General features: G+C 35.9%; 1 protein-coding gene across 1 annotated transcript; it reads left to right on the plus strand.

Annotated features, from left to right (window-relative positions):
* The first annotated feature begins 8,731 nt into the window (after positions 1–8,731).
* LOC121250581 (ubiquinone biosynthesis O-methyltransferase, mitochondrial) lies at positions 8,732–19,936 on the plus strand. Its single transcript, XM_041149730.1, has 9 exons — positions 8,732–9,259; positions 9,341–9,430; positions 12,311–12,389; positions 13,299–13,376; positions 14,474–14,522; positions 14,727–14,776; positions 18,162–18,311; positions 19,565–19,645; positions 19,752–19,936. Exons 1-9 carry the CDS (start codon positions 8,991–8,993, stop codon positions 19,857–19,859), a joined length of 954 nt encoding a protein of 317 aa, XP_041005664.1. The 5' UTR covers positions 8,732–8,990; the 3' UTR covers positions 19,860–19,936.
* Positions 19,937–20,899: the final 963 nt, after the last annotated feature.

Below are 20,899 nucleotides of genomic sequence, written 5' to 3' on the forward strand. Positions count from 1 at the left end.
ACGTTTGCATAATAATTTAGGGTACTAATGATTGCATGTGACTGTTTATTGTTAGCAAAGTCCAAATATTTCCATATTTGGTGATCATTTTTGGTTTTTCGTGGCATCAGTGGATTTAGCCTTGTGCTACGATTTTTTGTTGGTGTTTAATGTTTACATTTCAATGTAGATGTAAGAGTTTGTTTGAAGTAACCCACGCTTAAGTGGTCAGGGAGCTTATAGACCCCTTGGATCCACATTAGGCGGTTGTTAAGCCCGTCAACTCGTTCCTGAAGGAAACCCCAAAAGGCAGTTGTAGAGCTCAGAGGCTCGTTCCCGAAGGTAACCCACTGGTGGCGCTTATGGCGAGTGGAGACACTCAACTTTTGTTTTGGTGGGAGGATGCCTCGACTGCGCTAATGGTGCGAATGGAGTTACTCCGCTTTAAGTGTAGCGGGAGAATGTCTCAACCGCGTAAAATGGGGCGAGTTAGGAACTCGACTTAAGTGTAGTGGGACGATATCTCGACCGCATAAAATGGACAAGTCGAGTCACTCAGCTTTTAAGTGTAGCAGGAGAATGCCTCGATCCCGTAAAGTGGGCGAGTGTAGGGACTCGGTTTAGATGTTAGTAGGAGGATGCCTCGACTGCATAAAATGGGGCGATACCTTGACCGCGTAAAATGGGTGAGTGGAGTCACTTGACTTTAAGTGTAACGGTTGGATGCCTCAACTGCGTAAAGTGGGCGAGTGTAGGAACTCAGCTTTTATGTTAGCGGGAGGATGCCTCGACTGCGTAAAATGGGGTAAGTGTAGGAACTTGGCTTAAGTTTAGCGAGAAGATGCTTTGACCGCGTAAAGTGGGCAAGTGTAGCAACTCAACTTAGATGTTAGTAGGAGGATCCCTCGACCGCGTAAAATGAGGCGAGTGTAGGAACTTGCTAAAGTGTATTGGGAGGATGCCTCGACCGTATAAAATGGACGTGTAGGAACTCAGCTTAAGTGTAGCGGAAGGATACTTCAACCGCATAAAATGGGGCAAGTGTAGGAACTTGACTTGTGGGTGTGAATAAGGAGCATCGACTTTGGCAAGACATAGACTCGACTGCGCTGATGTTAGAGTTGAGCTTGACTGCTTTACTGTGGTGGGAGACAAAGTGCAATTGTAATAAAAAACCGAACAAGTTAGATTAGATAATCTAAATCACAAATTTGAGATTTGCAAACTTGAAGCATCTCGCTAAACTGTGGTGAAAGCTGGAGACACACAAGCAAGGCTCACGAGCAGCCATGCTTTGGCAATGATGAAGACCCAGAATGCCCACGATAACGAACGGTATTTTCTAATGATAACAAATTCAGATGCTCGAGCAGTGCCTGAGAGGGGCTTTGTAGGCGATGTTCCGCACCGCGAGGGTAATTTCCAGCAAAGTATATTCCTAGGTCGTGTAAACACTGGGATTCTCATGGAATGTTGAGGAGTTTTATGGGGAGCCTCCAAAAATGAAATTTGTTAGTAAAAGTTAAATTCAAATAGCAAGTTTGAGAGAGGCAACCCAGAGCCATTTAGCTATTGCTTTTAACCTCTAGTCGACTAAGATTGTTTGAGGTTTTTTTTTTAATCAGGATTCTTGGTTGATAGGCGATCAAGGTGCACTGTTCATCAACTCTTCTTTCTTCATGCTCCCAATCATTTGCTCTAGATAGGATTATTTGATTTATAGACATTCTGTACAAACGCATTGCTCATGGTGGAGTTGAGTGTGGGGTTTCAAGTCTTTATGCTTCTCGGTGGTTTTGTCTTTGCTGGTTGTAACTTAGAGCAAAGTTTGTTTCCTTTCTCTTTGGCATGATCTGGCATTGCTGCTACGGAGGAGGAGAGCGGTGCTGGAACCAACTGGTTTGCTCGTCAATCATTTCTCGTGGTGTGTTCTGTGGCTGCGGTGCTGGAGTAGTTGCGAAGAGCATGGGCTACATGTGCATGGGAAATGCTGCATGTGGGTGAATTTCATGGTAAGAAGGGACTTGCAGTGGTGGAGAGGTTATGCTCAGAGGCAATGGCGGAACCACAAATGCTCGCCACTAAGACCTTGATTTGGTTGCACCTTGGAGATGTTGATCTGATTGCATGGTGGAGACATTGGTCCGGTTGCTCGATGGAGAGGCATTGGTCTTGCACAGTAGAGACTGTTGAGTTGTTGGTGAAGTGGTGCACGTTGGTCGCCATAATTTGATGCGGTACTGCTGCAACTCCTTTTGGTCATCGGTGAGCTCCATGCCTGCTTATCAACACTTGTTGGGTGTGATGGTTTTTATCTTGCCAGGGGTGGAGGATCTCACAGTGGTCGCAAAAATGTCTGGCAAACCAAGAGTTGTGCTCACCAACTCCCTTGCAATGCAACAAGGACGTACAAACTGGTGGATTGTCTGTTTGCTAGCCTTCAATGTGCTATGGACTTACCGTTGGTGACAGAAACCATCACCGATAGTTTTCGGTGTCCCCCTCCGTATGGCGCTACCGCTGATGGCTCTAAGCAGTAGAAGCTTATAGTGAGCAACAATGTCGATCTCCTGCAACGAGCATCAGTGATGGTGACGAGAGGTCGAGTAAAGCCTCCCCAGACAGGGACCTTCTTGCTGGCAACAAAAATCTCAGGAACCTAAGGTGGGGGCTGGTGGTGGTCCTACCAGCGCTCAAATGCTTGGTTTTTGTTGATCTTCGGTAGCATGCGTCCTCTGCCCACACCATGCAGGGTGGCTAGCATCAAACCCTACCGGTATTTTGGGAGGGTGGTGGCTACAAGTCCTACCTCGTGGGTGCCTTATGTGTGTTGTGCATGGCACCTGCGCAGTGCAGCGATTTGCTTCCTGTGTTCTTCCTTTATTATTTTTTTTACCATTCGTTGTAGTGTTAAGAGAGTAAATAATAGGAAATAGCAAAGTTGATGAGATCTTATCTAGTTTCTCGAAGACAATCTAGTGAGTCGGAGAATATCCTTCTCCCAATTCCAGTGTAGAAGATTAGTCCATCCCACAGACGGCGCCAACTGTTAATGCTTAAATTTGTACAACAGGTTGGAATGAAGGAAATAATTATTTTCAGCCCACGATGATGATTCAAGTGTCAATACGGTACTCTTCACATTCATTCATAAAATAAATAAGCAAATAAAAATAAATAAATAGAGACATAGAAATTTACGTGGTTTAACATAAAAGTAAAGGTGGGTAGCGGGACCCCGCACCCCGCTGACCAGCCTCGTTCGCCCCGGCCCCACCCATGCGGGGTGGGGGTTTCGTCCCACTCAAGCAGGGTGAGGGGGCCCCGCCCGCACCCCAGGACTCCTGCGGAGGCTTGGGACGGAAGGGGCGAAGCCTCGCTTCGCTTTTCCCCCGCCCCGCTTAATATATATATATATATATATATAAATAAAATTATATATATATAACAAAAAAAAAACCTCCCATAGTAAGTGAAACACGGTACCATTTCACTTTTAGATTTTAGTTAAGGTCCACCACCCCCCCTTCCCCCGTGTCCTTCTCCTTCTCGAACTCTCTTCTCTCTCACTCTTAGACTCACTCTCTCTATGTCTCGATCTCTCTCGCGCTCTCTCAGTCTCTCTGCCTCTCTCGCTTGATCTATTCTCTCTCTCGCGTGACTACATGAGCAGCACCACTGGGACTCCAGTCACTCCACCGTCGTTTGAACTTATTTTGAAACTTCGCATTCGCCGCCACTCAAAGGTAAGAAATCCAAAACCCTAGATTTTATTTTTTTAGGTTTCGATTGGAGATTGGAGGAAGGATGGGTTGAATCGAAGATGGATGATGGGAATAATTGTGAATTTGTGTGCTGTGAAGAAATTTGTGCATGTGTTTGATTCTCTGTGATTTTTTTTTTTTTTTTTTGTAGTTTGTATTTCACTATTTTTGGCCTCTGGGTGTTCGAATTTGGAATCCTAAATCAATTGAAACCCCTAAATTTTAAGGTTTCGGATTGAACCCCTAAATTGATTTAGGGGTTCAATCCGAAACCCTAAATTGAGTTAGGGGTTTCAATTCAAGATTGTTGCAAAGACTGTGGGCATAACATTAAAGAAGGGTCTTTATACTGATATTCCTACCAGATGGAACTCAACCTTCTTGATGTTGGAGGTGGCCCAAGAATATAAGGCAACCTTTCAATTATTGGGTGATGAAGACATTCAATATGTCAAATACTTTGATGAGCATATGGGTTTAGGAAAGCCTAATGTCGATGAATAGGAGGTAGTTTCTACTTTTGTTGATTTTCTCGGGCTTTTTTACGATGTCACATTGAAGTTATCTGCTTCTTTACACCCTACATCCCATGAATTTTATCAACAAATATGGAGAGTGAAAAAAGAATTAGACGACATGTGTAAGGGTTCCAATCTAAGGATAAGGGGGATGACATTGACCATGAGGGTCAAATATGACAAGTATTGGGGAGATTTGATTAGACTAAATATTTTGTTATATGTGGCTGTTATTCTTGATCCCGTCTAAAAATTTCAAGTATGTTATATTGTTTACGACTTGCACATGATCAGGCATGGACTGATCTTATTGGTGAGATGGCCCGAGATACCCTTTATAAATTATATGATGAGTTTAATGCAATTAAAAGTGGTACTGCATCTACTACACCTACACCTACGTCTACCCCAACACCTCTTCTAGACACCAGGGCAACAAAGAAGCGTAGATTGATATGGACTAAGACCCTCGCACATAATCCCACACTAGTCCGTCAATTTACGGAGGTGGTTTCAAAGTTAGACAATTATTTGTCAATGATCTTATTCAAGATAATGATAATTTCGACATATTAGGATGGTGGAATGCAACATCAAAGAAATATTCCATCCTTTCTGAGATTGCCCATTGTATGTTGGTCATCCCTATTAGTACCGTTGCCTGAGTATGCCTTTAGTATCGAAGGGCGCATATTGGATCCTTTCCATAGTTCATTGTCTCCTACAGCTTTGGAGACATTAATATGCACACAGAGTTGGATGATGGGAAATGATATTTATGTTCTGGATGTTTTAAATTTTAAAGAGATCGACGAAGAGGGTGGTAATCAGTCTGGATCTGAACCATCTGGTAATTGTTGTTTTTATTTTATTATTTTGATTTATTTATATTCACTTCGATTCATTAGTATTAATTTTAGTATTGATTGTTGTAGCAACACATGAGACGACTCAGACGATGTCTACTTTCACTGCAATATGAATATGTGCTCAAGTCTCAAAAGACTACCCATCCGGCCATCCCAAATGTCATAGTCAAAGACCCAAACAGCTCGCCTCTTTTTTTAGATTATTAATTTCTTAGAATATTGAAATTTGAATCAGTTGTACGTATTATTTATTTGATTTGTAATTTTTTAATGTTGATGTCCCTTGAACACTTTTTTCTTTGTAATTTTGTAATTGTTTAGACTTTTCATTTTATTTTTGTAATAACTTAGTTATTATTATTATTTATTAGTTTATTAGGTAGTAGACTTATAGTCTATAGTAGTACTTCATTAGTTCATTAGTCTTAATTATATAAATTTGTGTATGTATATATTATTTTTATTCATGTAACTTTTTTTCTTTTTTAAACTCTTTAAAAAAAAACCTTTATTTTTATGGGCCCAAAATGGACAGAAGCTGTTTCTGGGCCATTTTAGGCCCATTTTAGCGGTTTCCCTACGGGGCGGGTAGCACTCCTACATAAAAGCTTACGTCCACGAGTTGTTTGGAGGCAAAATTCACTATAATAAACGATTTTACAATCTCTCATAACTTCATAAATCTCTCAATACAATGGAGAAATTAGGGTTTCAAGAAGTTGAAGACAATGCCTCCCTTGAGAGAGATCTGGTGGAGTCACTGTGCGTGGTGGAGTATATGCGTAGAGAAATTGTAGAGAGCTCCCTTCATTTGTAGAGATCGCCTCTTTTATAGAGGTCTATTTTCTTCTTTAGAGTGATTGAGTTCAACTTGCTTTGTGAATCCCTTTCCATTTAGGAGTCTGAGTCAACTTATTTTAGTTTATCTCTTCTTTGCCCTATATCTTCATTGTCTTATCTCTTGGCTTTATCTCTTCCTTTATTATTAGTTATGGGTTTTCAATAGGTTGGACCTAGTCAATTTTATCCTTAACAATTCTATAAACTACATTCACTTTCATTTTACTGTAATAAGGTGATATTGTCTATCAACATTTGAATTTCTTTAAAAAAATTAAGAAAGATCGAAGGGTGATAAAAGTGTTACATTGTACATAGTGAGATGAAAGTAAAAACTAATATAGTGCCACATTGGTTCTGATACTATTTTGTCATGAACTATGGGTGCGATAGGCAAATTTGCAATTTTCTCTAAAAGGACTTTACATATAGTGCAGCGCTGCGCTGCCATTCCAATTCATCCATCCAACAGAATTTGAATGTAAATGAAATCAATTACTTCTAAAAAAGCAAATGTCAATTATGTTTAGACCAAAGAGTATCTACTATCCCATAAGTGGTAGAGACTCAAGGCAGGGTTTTGATGCTGTGAGAATACTAGGACTGTCCATCTGGGTTCCGCCCCAGGAACTTGGGTATGCCCGAACCGGAACTCGGGTTTTAAACCCGGGCTAGAACCCTGACCGGGTCAGACCACAGCTGGAACCCATTTTTTTTTGTTTTTTTCCAGTCTGCATACGACCTTAAAGGAAAGCCTTTATTCTCTTATTTGCTCACCCTGCTTCGAGTCTTACGTGGTCTTCGGTTTTAAGAAAAAATGATGATCGATGTCGAGATTCCAGGGCTCGGTATCACTTTGATGCTCATGATCTCCTTCTTCCTCTTTGTCCATGCATCATCTTCTTTCGTCCATGTAATTTGTTTTCTTTTTGGGTTAACATTTTGCAGTCTGAATGTTGTTTTTCTCTTGTTTGGAAATTAATATTAGGGTCACAAGTAGAGGATAAAAAGCAATCTTTAGACTTGGCACATAATGGTGGACATGTAACACCAGATGTCGGATTTGCCCTGTTGAACTTCAACGCTTTTGGCCAATCTTTTAAGTTTCAATACTTTTCTTCCTCCTGTCTCAGGGTTACTTAGGACTCCAACTATTCATGCACCATTTTTGACACGTGATAACTAACCTCATTACAAGATTCAAATTTATTTTTTTGTTTTCTAACCATTATTATGAAATGGGTGGCAGGGATTATGAATGAAGCATAAGGCAAAACACAGTGGAGGAGTGCTACCGGTTGAACCATGTTAACCAAACATATGATTTTGCAAGCACAGTTTCTCCAAGTTGATGCTTAAAACAATAAACTAACTGGACAAGTTGACGCATGGATTCAAGTAATTGATAAATGAAACTTGAAAATCAAATTGTAGGTAAAGAGAACGAGGGAAAAGTATGGAAAATTGAAATAAAAAATCGGGTACTGTGTGTACCCGGGTTCCGACCCGGATTTGTTTCGGGCTATAACTCGGAATCGAAATCTAGTTTCTTGGGTTCTAGACTGGGCCGGAAAAAAATCCGGCCTGAATGAACAGTTCTAGTGAATACGTGTTGCATTTGCCTATAAAATCATAAAATGTATGTCCATCATAATTTCATAAAGAAAGAATTTAGTTTACATTATCCAAAGTACTAAAGTTTGTGAACTGCATAGTGAAATAGCCAAAAATTTTAGGAGGGGTCATATATTAGGTTTGTGATGTTTCATTTGTTGGCAGGTTTTTAGAAGGCTTTTTACAAGAAAAATAATTGTAATTGTCAATGCATATTATGCAGCCCTATCACTTGAGCTTGTGTATACTGGTATTAGATTAAGCTATTTTTTTCCTTGTATATACCCTAAAATCTATTTTCTAGATAATCACTTTGCTGTGTTGTTTCATTATAATTTTAGCACTTCACGGCCTGAGGCTGGTAAGGAGAGGAGTATCAAATCACTGAGAAAAATGATATATACAAACTCCAAATACATAAGTTTTGCACAAATCATTTATAAAAAATAATGGATCTCACTATGAAAGAGTGTGAAAAATTCGCCTTTTTTTTGTCTTATAAAAAAAAACTTGCCTTTTTTTTATAGAGCCTACATTTATACAAAAATTTTATACAAAATTTGTATATTTAAAACTTCAAAAATTTTATGTGCAATTACTTTTGCGTATTTCTTATACATTCCACTAATTTAATTGGTTGCATTACTTTTTTTAATATAAAATAAATGCTTTGATCAATTACATTAATAGTATAAAAAAATACACCATACATGATACAACTCATAAAACTTATACCTACTACTCAATGACTAATTAATTAAAAAAATTCAAAACATAAACCTCACATTCCTACAATGAAATATGAGGATAAAATAATAAAATTATATATTTTTAAATAGTGTATAGAAATGTGAGATTTTTGTATAGTACAACTAAATTAATTATTCATTCTAGAAGCTAATAACTTTTGCCGTGACCCCGCCTATCAATTGCCAAGTCTCACATTAAAAGTCATAAATATTTAGAGTAATGCTATACAGAAGATCTATATTTTGTATATCACTTAAAAATATGTGATTTTAATTTTTAATTTTCATATTTTTAAATAATGTATAAGAGTATAGGATTTATGTCTAGAATACGAGGGTAAAAAAATAAAATTATATATTTTTAAATGATTTACAGTGCGTCTAGAATCTATCAAATATTTAAGGAGCCTTGACGATTTGCCGATGTGAGTGGTCTGGTATCGCTGCACTGCCCGTTCAACATCGTGTATCCTTGCACCACCGGAAGCCAAGCGCCACCTTAAGCCGTACAGATCAAGCAGCCCAGGAGCAACTCACGCCAATTCGGTTTCTCTCTGTCATCATTTCGTTTCAGCTACCCCTTTCTCCAAGACATTTTGACCGTCTCTCTTGTAGTTGATCTCCTCCTGTCTCCTCCCTCATTTACTCCTCTCAAACATGGCTTCCAAGCTCCTAAATCACTGCCATCTCCGAGCCCTATGTTCTACACACGTTTTTTCTCCTCGCTTTCCCCACCCTACCAGAGCCACGCTGACCCTACTCCACTTTAGGCCCTTCTCGGATGCCCCCTCTTCCCCACCGCCAGAGAAGCCTCAGTCCTACAATAACACCCGAAACGACATCGGGATGGAGAAAAGTCCGACACAGACTCTGTCGTCTTTGAAAGAGCTCGAACTCGTAAAATTCGCCTCCATTGCCGAAACCTGGTCAGCTTTATCTTTCTTTGGTTCTTTGTTTGTTTCCTTAGTTTGTTTGATTGGTAAACGAAAAGGTTTTGTTTTGAATAGGTGGGATTCTGAAGGCCCGTTTAAACCATTGCATGTGATGAATCCTACAAGACTTGCATTTATACGCTCCACTCTTTGTCGACATTTCAGGTAGATCTTGCCCGCTTTATTCACTCTTTGTTAATTTGCATTTTTAAACATTTAGCCCTACGGATGATTGTATTGTGTTAGCGGATTCCCTGTCATTGCCACAAGTTTCTGTTAATGGCCTAAACATTCAACAGCTCTAGGACTGTGTAAGGGCTCATCTCCTAGGATTGAATGTCAAGATCACCTCAATCCATCTCAAACTAATCATTGATGGGAACTATTATTTTTTTAACTTTTTATAAAAAGTTAAATCCATCAAAATCTACTTCATACATTCATACACATATCTCAACCTATTTACATTTAAATACATCTCAACGAGACCCATAAAATACTATTATTTACAGATCAACTCAGTATCCAAACACAACCTTAAATGATTGTATACATCTGAGATCACCTCAGTATCCAAATACAACCTTAAATGACTGTATAAGGGCTCGTTTGGACATTATCTCACTTCCCAAACATGCTTTAGAATAACTCAGAGTATCTGTGAATAGTGGTGAAATAGATTAAGTCAAGCTGCTTAATTGGGTTTTGGAAAATGAGAGAAAAAGTTGAATAAAAATATTATAAAGTTAAAAAAAAAAATTGTTTGAATATAATTTTTTGATATTATTTTTGTTTCGAAATTTGAAAATTTTGAATTGTTTTTGTATTTTGTTTGAAATTTTGAGAAAATTGTATTAGGTTTTGTGTTTGGATAATGATTAGATGAAAAAGTTGAAGGTTTAAAATTGAAAAGTGTTTGTGTTTGACTAATATTTGCGAAGAAAATACTTGAGAATATTTGAGACTACCCAAATACCTTATTACACAAACAAGGCCTAACTCTTGGGATTATGACAGTCCACCACACTTTCAAATCCAATGTTCACGGCAGCCCACTCTATCAATGTTGACCCGACGGTAGCCCTTCTTGTCTTGACGGCTCCATCACCTATCAATATCCAATGACTTAACAATAAGGGGATGCTTATGGAATGAGATGAGATGAGAAATCTGTGAATAGTAGTGAAATAGTTTGAATTATGATGTTTTATTGGGTTTTGAGAAAGGAGAAAAAAAAAAGTTGAATACAAATAGTATAAAGTTAAAATATTGTTAGAATATAATTTTTTAGTATTTTATTTGTTTTGAGATTCAAAAAAGTTGAATTATTTTTTGTGTTTTGTTTGGAAGTTTGGAAAAATTGTAATGATTAGGTAATGATTAGATGAAAAAGTTGTATATTTGAAATTTAAAAAGTATTTGTATTTGAGTGATGTTTGGGAATGAGATAAGATGAGATGGGATGAAACATCTTCCAAACAACCCCTAAGTCCGGACATAGTACCAATACATCTTAATCTAGTCTGTAAGTTGCTTTGTCACTCGAACTTGTGACATGGTCCCTGCTCTGATACTAGAGGGATGCGTGGGTATTAATGAGATGAGATAAGAATTTTGTGAATAGTAGTGAAATGATTTGTGAATAGCAGTCAAAATTATTTGAGTTAAGATGTTTTATATGGTTTTGGAAAAGGAGGGAGAAAATAGTGAATAAAAATATTATAAAGTTAAAATATTATTATAATATAATTTTTTAATTTTATTTTTGTTTTGAAATTTGAAAAAGTTATATTGTTTTTTGTGTTTTTTTTGGAATTTTGAGAAAGTTGTAATAATTAGGTAATGATTAGATAAAAAAGTTGAAGATTTGAAATTTAAAAGTGTTTGTATTTGACTGATAATTGGGAAGGAAATTTTGAAAACTTTTGAGATGAGATGAGATCATCTCAGTTCCCAAACAAGCCCTAATTGTTAAAAGCCTAATCATTGATCCAAAAACCCTGAGGTTGATAAAAATTGAGTTAGCTAAACTTTTAACCCTTGGATGGTAACAATTTTTGGTGGAAAATGACGAATTTATTACTCATTCTGTGCAATAGTTACCCCTAATGTCTATTCTCATATATATATATATATATATATATATATATTTTGATAGGTAAATCTATTCTCATATTTAGCCATGCTTAATGGCTGGCTAGGTACTTCAAGTACTTGTCTCCAAGTATTAGTTATACAAACACTTATATACCTATGGACGAGTTACAGGGTTAGGTTTTTCCGGCTACATCTGAGATTTTTTGGCTACATCTGAGATTTTTTTGTTATCAAATTTTAAGATAATTTTAGTTGTTGAAGAGAATGATGAAAATCTCTGTTCCGTGCTAACGCTGAACCGTTGTAGAGGTGCTATGAGGAGCACTTTTTCACACGAGATTTCTGACTCTACCTTTACCTATTGTTTGGAACTTATCAAAAAAACAAACACTTAGATACCTATAAAAAAAGCTATACAACACTTATTAAGTTTCATTTTAACTTTGGAAATGTAATTGGATTACCCTATGAATTGTTGTTTAATTGGTAGCTTAACATAGGAGTTAATTTATGCTGTGTTCAATTTCAAGAAAAAAAGAAAAGAAAAGAAAAAGGGTGGCTGTTTCGAGGGAGTGGGGGCTCCTAACATTCTTTTCTGCTCAAATGATCATTTCCTTAATCTCAAAAGAAACTGCTTACAAGAGCCTTGCACCTTAAAAATTGGGCTGGCGATTAGCTAGAGAGAATTCGTATTGAAGTTTCACTGCTGTATATCTTGTTTTTTGGGGTCTGTATTTGGAACTAGGACTTCTAACATTTATTCTATGAATTTTTTGTTTGGATTTATGCTGTTCTATGCATCTACTATTTTTTGTCATGAAGCGCCCACCCCCCCCCCCCCCCCTCCCCCCCCTCTCTCCAAACCAGAGCAATACTATAAAGACATAAAGACATTATTATACCTGCCTTGCACAATTGATAGATTCTGATTAGTTCTTCTTGTTTCAGGAAGGATCCTAACAGTTCTAGGCCTTTTGAAGGACTAAAAATAGTTGATGTTGGTTGTGGAGGTGGCATTCTCTCAGAGGTGCATTTTCTTTAATGTTATAACAATATTTTAAGTTTTGAGAGGTCTATTTTGCTCATGCATCCTTGATAGCTACTCGTACCTCTTAGGAGTTTTTGGTAAGGAGACTTACTTTGATTATACAACCATTTGTCAATGCCCTAATATTTCTTGCATATTGCTTTTTCACCCACCCACCTGCGTGTTTATGTCTCTATTTCCATATTTATTTACTAAACAACTGATGGTGGACTTAGTAACCAAATAATGTGTTTGCAATTCACCCACCCACTGTTGACTTTTATTTTACTAGGTTGGTTCTGATACTATTTTGTCACAAACTATGGTGCGTTAGGCAGGTTTGCAATTTTCTCTAAAAGGACTTTGCATATAGTGCAGTGCTGCCTTTACAATTCATCCACCCAACAGAAGTTGAATGAAGATGAAATCAATTGCTTCTTAAAGTAAATGCCAATTGTCTTCAGACCAAATAGTATCTACTACGCCCTAAGTGGTAGAGACTCAGTGCAGGGTTTTGAGGCTGTGTGAATGCATTTGCCTATAAAATCTAGGCAAATGCAGATTTTATAGGTGAAAATAAAATCTATATCCATCATCATTTCATAAAGAAAGAATTTAGTTTACACATTATCCAAAAGTACTAAGTTGGTGAACCGTGGAGTGAAATAGCCCAAGATTTTAGGAGGGGTCATATATTAGGTTTGTGATGTTTCATTTTCTTTTGCTATGTGGCTATCTTTTAGAAGGTATTTTGCAAGAAAATAATTGTACTTGTCAATGCATAATATGCTGCCTTATCACTTAAGCTTGTGTATACTGGTATTAGATTCCTATGCTATATTTTTTCCTTCTTTTTAAATAAAAAGGTGATCTTCGCTTTGTATATACTCTTTTCTTTTGTTTGTTCAGCCGTTGGCTAGAATGGGAGCTGCCGTAACGGGAGTTGATGCTGTGGAGAAAAATATCAAGATTGCGCGTCTACATGCTGTATGGTCATTCTCTATTGTGACATGTTAATGTTGATTGATGGAAATGGAATTGATGGAAATGGAATTGAGAAGTCACAAACCACTGGATGCCATTATTTTCTCTCTGGGATAGCGCTCTATGATTTCCTGTTGTTAGGACTTCATTAGATTTCTTTTGGATTTCTTTTTCCTTTAAATCTTCCATCAACGGTCAAATGTTGGTGGATTTTTGTGCTAATCAGTGGTGATGGATGGAACGTATCAAATCACTGGTGTCTTGGCACTATTCCATGTTTGCTCCATAAGAGAGGACTAAGAAGTTGTGCACTTATCGCAGTCTAAATTTGTTGCTGTAGATGCTAGTTGATGCTAGTTGATAGGTGCACTTATAAAAAAAAAGTTAATGGTAAAAGATTATTAAAAAGGAAAGGCGCTACTTTGCCTATTACTGTTCTATAGGCAGAGTGAAGATGCTTTGGCTAATAGATAAAAGAGCATCTGTGTGTTGTAGCCTCCATTCTACTGTTAGGGTTTATGTAATCAGCATGCACAGTCGTGATATATTGAAGGGAGGCTAACTTTTGAAAATTGCATTCCAGCGTAGCAAGCTAGTATATCTTTGTTAGTGGATCAAGTTACCATAGGGTTACTCTAGAATTTTTCTTTTCTAGATAATCACTGTGCTGTGTTGTTTCTTGATCATAATATGCACAATAATGAAATCCCTTGATAATGTAAGCATAGTTATAATTTTAGCACTTCATGACCTGAAGCTTGTTAAGAGAGGAGTATCAAATCACTAATACTCCTAATTAATTCTTCATTCACTGATACCATCACTGATACTGCTATTTAATTAAGAAAAGTGGACTGATAAAAAACATAATTAGTCCAGTATTTTCCTAATATATTCTTCAATTGCAAAGCGCAAGCTGCAATAATTCCCAAGTTTTGTGTTTGATTATTAAGTTTATTGGAGTACTTACCAGCTTGATATAATGAGTTGTTTCCGAGATCTTAATTTCAGTTTCATTGGTCAAGGATTATATGATTTTTTGCTTGTATAGATTGTTTTAGACTTGAGTGGAAAATTTTTAACATGGCCTGTCCACACAGGAGTTGGATCCTGTGACTTCAACTATCGAATACTGTTGCACAACAGCTGGTACATGCCAAATGATTACTATTGTGCATTCATAACACAGTCTCTCTATTTATATGCTGTTCCATCTCTTACGATTGATCACATCCATTTGCATGTGGGGTTAAGTGGCCCATATGCGCATAGGACTAGGAAACATTTTTTTTTTCTTGGCAACTAGGAAACATAATTGACATTGTTTCCTTGTGTCTTTGATATTATGGACAGAAAGGCTGGTAGAGGAAGAAAGAAAGTTTGATGCTGTGATTTCTCTAGAAGTATGCTCTCTCTCTCTCTCTCTCTCTCTCTCTCTCTCTCTCTCTCTCATGTACATATGCATACTTGCATGCATAAAATAATAATATCTAGATCATAATCGGTGTTGTTAAACGTGCGCTTAAGCTAAAAACCTCAAGGCCTAAGCTAAGCGAAGTGCATTTACAAAAGCGAGCTTTAAGCACACGTTTTGCAAAAATTCCCAGAAAGTGCGCTTTTTCTATGTTTTCAAAAAGAAAATATAAAATATCATTTCAAGACCCAAAAAATGATGTAACAAATATTTTTATATTTAGATGATATTGAAGGCCATTTATGTACCATAGAGCCACATAGGGACAAAGCAAGCCCCCCTTGCCCCATTCCCCTCTCCAGGCTCTGAAGAAAGTGCACAAATTAGTTAAAAGAAAGTTTACGTCAGGTTAAGAAAATAGTGTATCACTAAAGAGTGTTAAATGCTACCACCGAAAAGGTGCACTTTAGTTATATACTTTTGTTAAATACCTAATTTTTACGCTTAAAACTTATTTACGCAATTTACTGCTCCCAAACAGTGCACTTTATTTATTCACTTTTAATTAGAACATTATATGAACTTTTTGCTCTTGTAAATCTTGTAAAATGCATATTTCATTTTGGTTTTGAATTATTTTTTCTTTCTTATTTCTTAATAACCTTTTATTTTATTAGTGATATTCATACAATTATTTTACAATATATTTTACAACCAACCAGTGTAATAGTGTGACTTCATAAATATACTAAATTTTTTTTATTTAAATTTAAAATTTTACAGGACCATCATCGGTTAAAAACTGAATTGTAAAAATAGTTGTATGATAAATTGTATGTGTATTATTACTCTTATTCTTAGCACTTTAATGGTGTCCCAAAAAATTCAATTGAACAACTTATTCCAACCCAAAATTTCGGACCCCCCCCCCCAAATTATAATCCTTGCTTCGTTCTTGGTGCCACCTGTCATAGGTGATGTGCTTTGAACTCGATATAATAGTCCTAGTTGGCTTTCTAGATAATTTGGTATTTGATTGCTTATGTTAGCATAGAAGCCAATACCTACAATTCTTTTGCTTTTTGGTCATGGTCTTTTTGGTATATTTTGATTTAATTTAACCATGTACTTTAATTTGATTATGGCTATCAAATAAAGTTTTTTTATGAGTGCCTATCAGGTATCATATTTGTGTAATTAGGAAACGATATTGATGGAAGCTTATTCCTTTTTCTTGGACAATGAAATCGAGAAGATTGCGTTAAATTTTTTATTTTCTCCTGATAGTTTAGGTCGCTACTTAAAATGTGACGTTGAGCTAAATCTTCGCCGCCACATAGGTGGCCAAATTTCCATTTTTTAAGTTTGATATTTTAAAATGAAAGTTTGTTTTTATTATAGAAATTTTATTATATAATGAAATTATTTGTTATTATTGTTCTAAAAAACTAATTTAACTATGTAAGAAAAAATTAAAGTTGGCATGTGGCAGATTGTGAGGTTGCCACGTGTTTTTGCTTAACGTTGATGGACAACAAAATTAACAGAGGGTCCTCTTTCTAATTAACTCATCCTATGTGGGATTACTTCTCAAAGCAAAAATTACAATATCTTAAACCTAAGTACCCTATAGCACAAGGGTGTTTGACTAAAATCTCCTAAATTTTATTTAATTAATTGATTACTTGATGTTCATATTGGATAATACTCTTAATAAATAGAGTTTATAGGCTAAATATATTATCATCTTGCTTTTTAAACCTTTTGTTATTGCATTTTTTGGATTTTTTGTTATTATACATTAATTTAAAAATATGTGCTTCACTTCAATCAAGTGTGGGCTTGCACTTCTGTGCCTAGGCTCTAAATGGCATTTGCGAGTGCGCCTAGCGCTTTCACAAACACTGGTCATTATGCGCACAGATTCTTGATCCTTTCTATTAATTTATCTTAAGAGTCTGTTGGATTTAAATTAAAACATCATTTACTATTAAGTCATTTTTACTTTGCATTTTTACATATTTTGGGGCATTTAAATGATACTCAGCTTTTACAGAACTTTTTTCTGGAAACTGTGAAGAGCTGAGAACTGATTATGTGCTAACCAACTCAAATAAATGAGAAAGTTGAACAAGTAAAGTTTTGGTTACCAAGTGTGTAAGGAGATGCCTTCTGTAGGACCAATAAGCCTCCTCAAATCTAGAGATTGATGTGATTATTTAATTTTGAATGTTTGAAACGGATGATGTTCAACTTTGTGTTTGGATTTTTCATCGTGTATGTATAACAACCACAACGGCTTGCCTCAATGGTGGGTAGGTCGGAAATAGTTTCTGTAATGTAAACATTACATTGTGCTCTACTACGCATCAGTTCATCTGCATCATTTTTATTTCTTTTTGTATAAATAAAGATATCAACATTTTATTATATGAGAGTGCTAGGGCCACAACCAATGACACAGGACCTATGCAAAGTAGAATACCTAGTTAAGGCCATGCATCAAATTATACACTAATATCATTTAAATGTAGCGTGAGGACAATGTACACATTTTTTTACCATATAAACTTAATGTTGTCAATCTTAGTTTTGATGGCCAAATTGGGTTGGTTAGGGATTGAATGATTAACTTCTAATGTTTGGGAAGTGAGATGAGTTGAGAACATCTTGTCTCATCTCATCCCATTTCAAAACTTCTCATAATTTCCTTCCCCAACATCACTTAAACACAAAACACTTTTCAATTTCAAATTTTCAACTCGTTCATCTAATCGTTACCTAATCATTATTTTTCTTACTTATAAAAAAAAAAAAAATCATTACCTAATTATTACAACTTTTCCAAACTTTCAAACAAAATACAAAAAAATACAACTTTTTCAATTTTCAAAACCAAAAATTATATTAAAAAATTATATTAAAACAATTTTTTAACTTTATAATATTTTTATTCAACTTTTTCCTTTTCATTTCCCTAAACCCAATAAAACATTTTAGCTCAAACCATTTCACTACTTTTCACAGAATTCTCATCTCATCTCATTACCCAAACACAAGTCCTTCCAAAGAGTGTTCCTTATCTTCAAAGTTCTAGTCATTCCTTTCCCTCCAAATACACTGCAATAGGCATATGGGAACCATCTTCCCCGATACTAGCCCTTGATACACACAGCCTTTTAATCCTTGACCCTGAAGTATAATAAAATCCCAGTAACCTGGCTATTTATTTACCCAAGAAAAAAGGAGCATACTTATAGCTTAAGCACTAAAAGCTAATACAACGAAGCAAAAGGCAAGCATAAAGATGCAATACTTGTTTTTCCTATTTCAGCCCATATTCAATTTGTTTGCAATTGGCGTTTTACTTTAAGGTAATTGAGCATGTAGCAGATCCTGCTGAATTCTGCAAGTCTCTGGCAGCATTAACTATTCCTGATGGAGCTACTGTGATATCAACAATCAACCGTTCTATGAGAGCATATGCAACTGCAATTATTGGAGCAGAGTACATCCTCCATTGGGTATTATTTTTGTTCTCATTCTAAACCTTAACAAGCTTGTTGACTATTTGTTTCACACCTCTTGGGCAGCTGTAAATGACTTGTTTTGGAACTTGGCCATGCTTTCATATTTACTTGCCTCGAATAGAGATCTACCTTGATCTCCAAATATATCCTGGATACATGCCATAGCAGTGAACTTTCTCTTCATACTTTGCAACAACTTTATCTGGAAATTTTCCATATGAGCCATAGTGTAGACGATTGAATTAATTGCATCCTTTCTTCAAAAATTGTTTGTATTCATACAAAAAGAGTTATTGTCTATAAGGCTGCAGGTCATTTACTTTTCTGCTTGACCCAGTTGAAGTTAGAATTGATCCATAATGTTATGAAACATTAAGATTTCCATTGAAATGTAATTGTCAAATTTTTATAGTAGAGCTCTTTAAGTGGAGTCTCTGAGTTTGTAGGAAAAATAATAAGGAATTCAAGTAGAATTTACTTTTACATCTCTCAAGCAGTTATCAGTATACCTCAAAGGGCAGTAGGCATTGCTTTATTCAATTTTGATTCAGCCAAGCTTGTCCAGTCAAGATTCTAGCAAGTAGTTTGCCACTTCCAAGAATTTTGAATCTGTGGCCGTTTCTGACCAAAAACGAAGTAGAAAAGAAGATTGTATACCATGGTTCGTTCAAATTATAAATTTTTGTGCAGAAATATGTATGCACAAAGGAAGATCCTAAAATTGTAGGGCTTCTGTTTCATTTTTTAACAGTTCCACTGGAATGTTTATATAATGAAATATTTGGTGTATTCAAATATAGGTTCAAGATGCAGAATGATAGAGACTTGAATAAAATATAAGATGCTAGTTTACCCAATGTTGTAGAAACATTCACATTTGATCTCGCTTTTCTCTTTTTACCATATATTTATGTCTGATCAATACGTAATCAATGGAATCTGTGGATGAAAGAGCCTTATTCAAATTAGGGGGAAATGGAAATTGAGTAAAGAATGGAGTAAGCGACGGACTAATAAAGACTATTAAGTTCGTTTAGAGCCTTCTTCTTCCTACATGACGAGATCAATTTGATCTTTTCGACTGAAAAGTTACCAATAGAATAGGCTTTAGAGTCGCTCTTTCCAAATAGGTCGAGTAGCCCTTTATACCCAAAATAACTGCTTTAGTTATCCTTATTAAAATGCCCCTGAATATTGAAATTTCACTCCAATTCTCACTTAGATGTACTAAATTTGATGTTTTACAGCTTCCTAAAGGCACACATCAGTGGTCAAGTTTTCTAACTCCTGAAGAATTAGTCCTGATCCTTGAACGTGCCAATATCACTGTACGTAAACTATGTTATTTACCTTTTGAGATTTCGTGAATGTCTGCTACACGGATTAATGCAAGTTTTAGTGAAGCATGTTTGCTGTTTGGTTGGTTCTGTACAGGTCAAAGAGATGGCCGGATTTGTGTACAACCCCTTCACGAGGAGATGGTCTCTATCTGACGATATTAGTGTGAATTTCATTTCTTTCGGTACAAAAAACGCCCAATAAATTAATTTCAATAGTTTGCTCGTTTTGTTTTGTTTGGGGTATGGTTAGGGCTGAATAAAAATTCTGCCATTATGAGAAGATCATCCGCTTGGCCAAGGTCGGTCTTTCTTTCATTCTCAATGGCCCCTTGTCACCATTGTATATTTTGGTCTTTATCGGGCCTTCAGCATTTGCTAGGGGTGGAAATAATTTACTATCCCACATCTCACATCATTGAAAAACATCATTAACACCTCCACAGCCTTTAAAAAAAAAAAAAAAATTTATAGGTGGGATGTGAAAGTGAGTAGTGGCTGATGCATAAAATTTCTCTTTTGGGAAATGACGATTTTATGGTTGATTTTTTAGGGATTTTTTTTTTCTCTGTGAATAAAGTATTTTACACACCGATTGATATTCTCTAAAGGGTGCGGCTAGTTACCTCATGATTTTGCTCCCATAATTTTATTACTAGTGTAATTGTATTTTTTTTTTCTTTTAATTATTTTTTAAACATTTTTAAATACATTTCTCCACTGTAAAACCTCTCTCTCTCTCTCTCTCTCTCTCTCATTTTCTTTCGTTTTTTTCCCTCTAAACAACCTTGCATCACTACAACAAAAGTTCATTTCCATTTCTCTCTCCTCAATTTGGATTTGTGTGAGATGCATATTGAAGGTTTTAATAAAGACGACGAGATATCTGATCGGCATAACTAGCACAGGGTTTTTTTTTTCTTTTTCTTTTTTTTTTTTTTTTTTTTGAAAAAAAGAAAGGCTAGAAGGAGGAAAAATAAATGCTATACGAGAGAGGCATGGTTCCAAAGATTTTTTAGTAAAATAAAATCAAAATATCTCAGAGAATGAAACATGAATTATAATGATACGATGTTAAAGTAGAGTGCTTGAAAAATCAAAATGGCAAGTTCTGAAAGTTTCATACTTTGTTTTTATTTTATTTTTTTTACCGAATACTAGCATTGTTTATAAATTTTATGAGTTTGGTTTTCATTTTCAAATCATTAGTTTTTCGATTATCTTTATCTTGAATAATGTAGTGTG

The sequence above is a fragment of the Juglans microcarpa x Juglans regia genome, chromosome 2D (assembly GCF_004785595.1).
Source record: "Juglans microcarpa x Juglans regia isolate MS1-56 chromosome 2D, Jm3101_v1.0, whole genome shotgun sequence".
Lineage (NCBI taxonomy): Eukaryota > Viridiplantae > Streptophyta > Magnoliopsida > Fagales > Juglandaceae > Juglans > Juglans microcarpa x Juglans regia.

Bases quoted from the DNA above. Each gene is read 5' to 3' on its own strand.
- LOC121250581 (XM_041149730.1), top strand. From the start codon at position 8,991: ATGGCTTCCAAGCTCCTAAATCACTGCCATCTCCGAGCCCTATGTTCT. The intron at 14,523-14,726 runs GTACATGCCAAA...TATTATGGACAG, and splicing joins ATACTGTTGCACAACAGCTG to AAAGGCTGGTAGAGGAAGAA. The intron at 14,777-18,161 runs GTATGCTCTCTC...TTTTACTTTAAG, and splicing joins ATGCTGTGATTTCTCTAGAA to GTAATTGAGCATGTAGCAGA.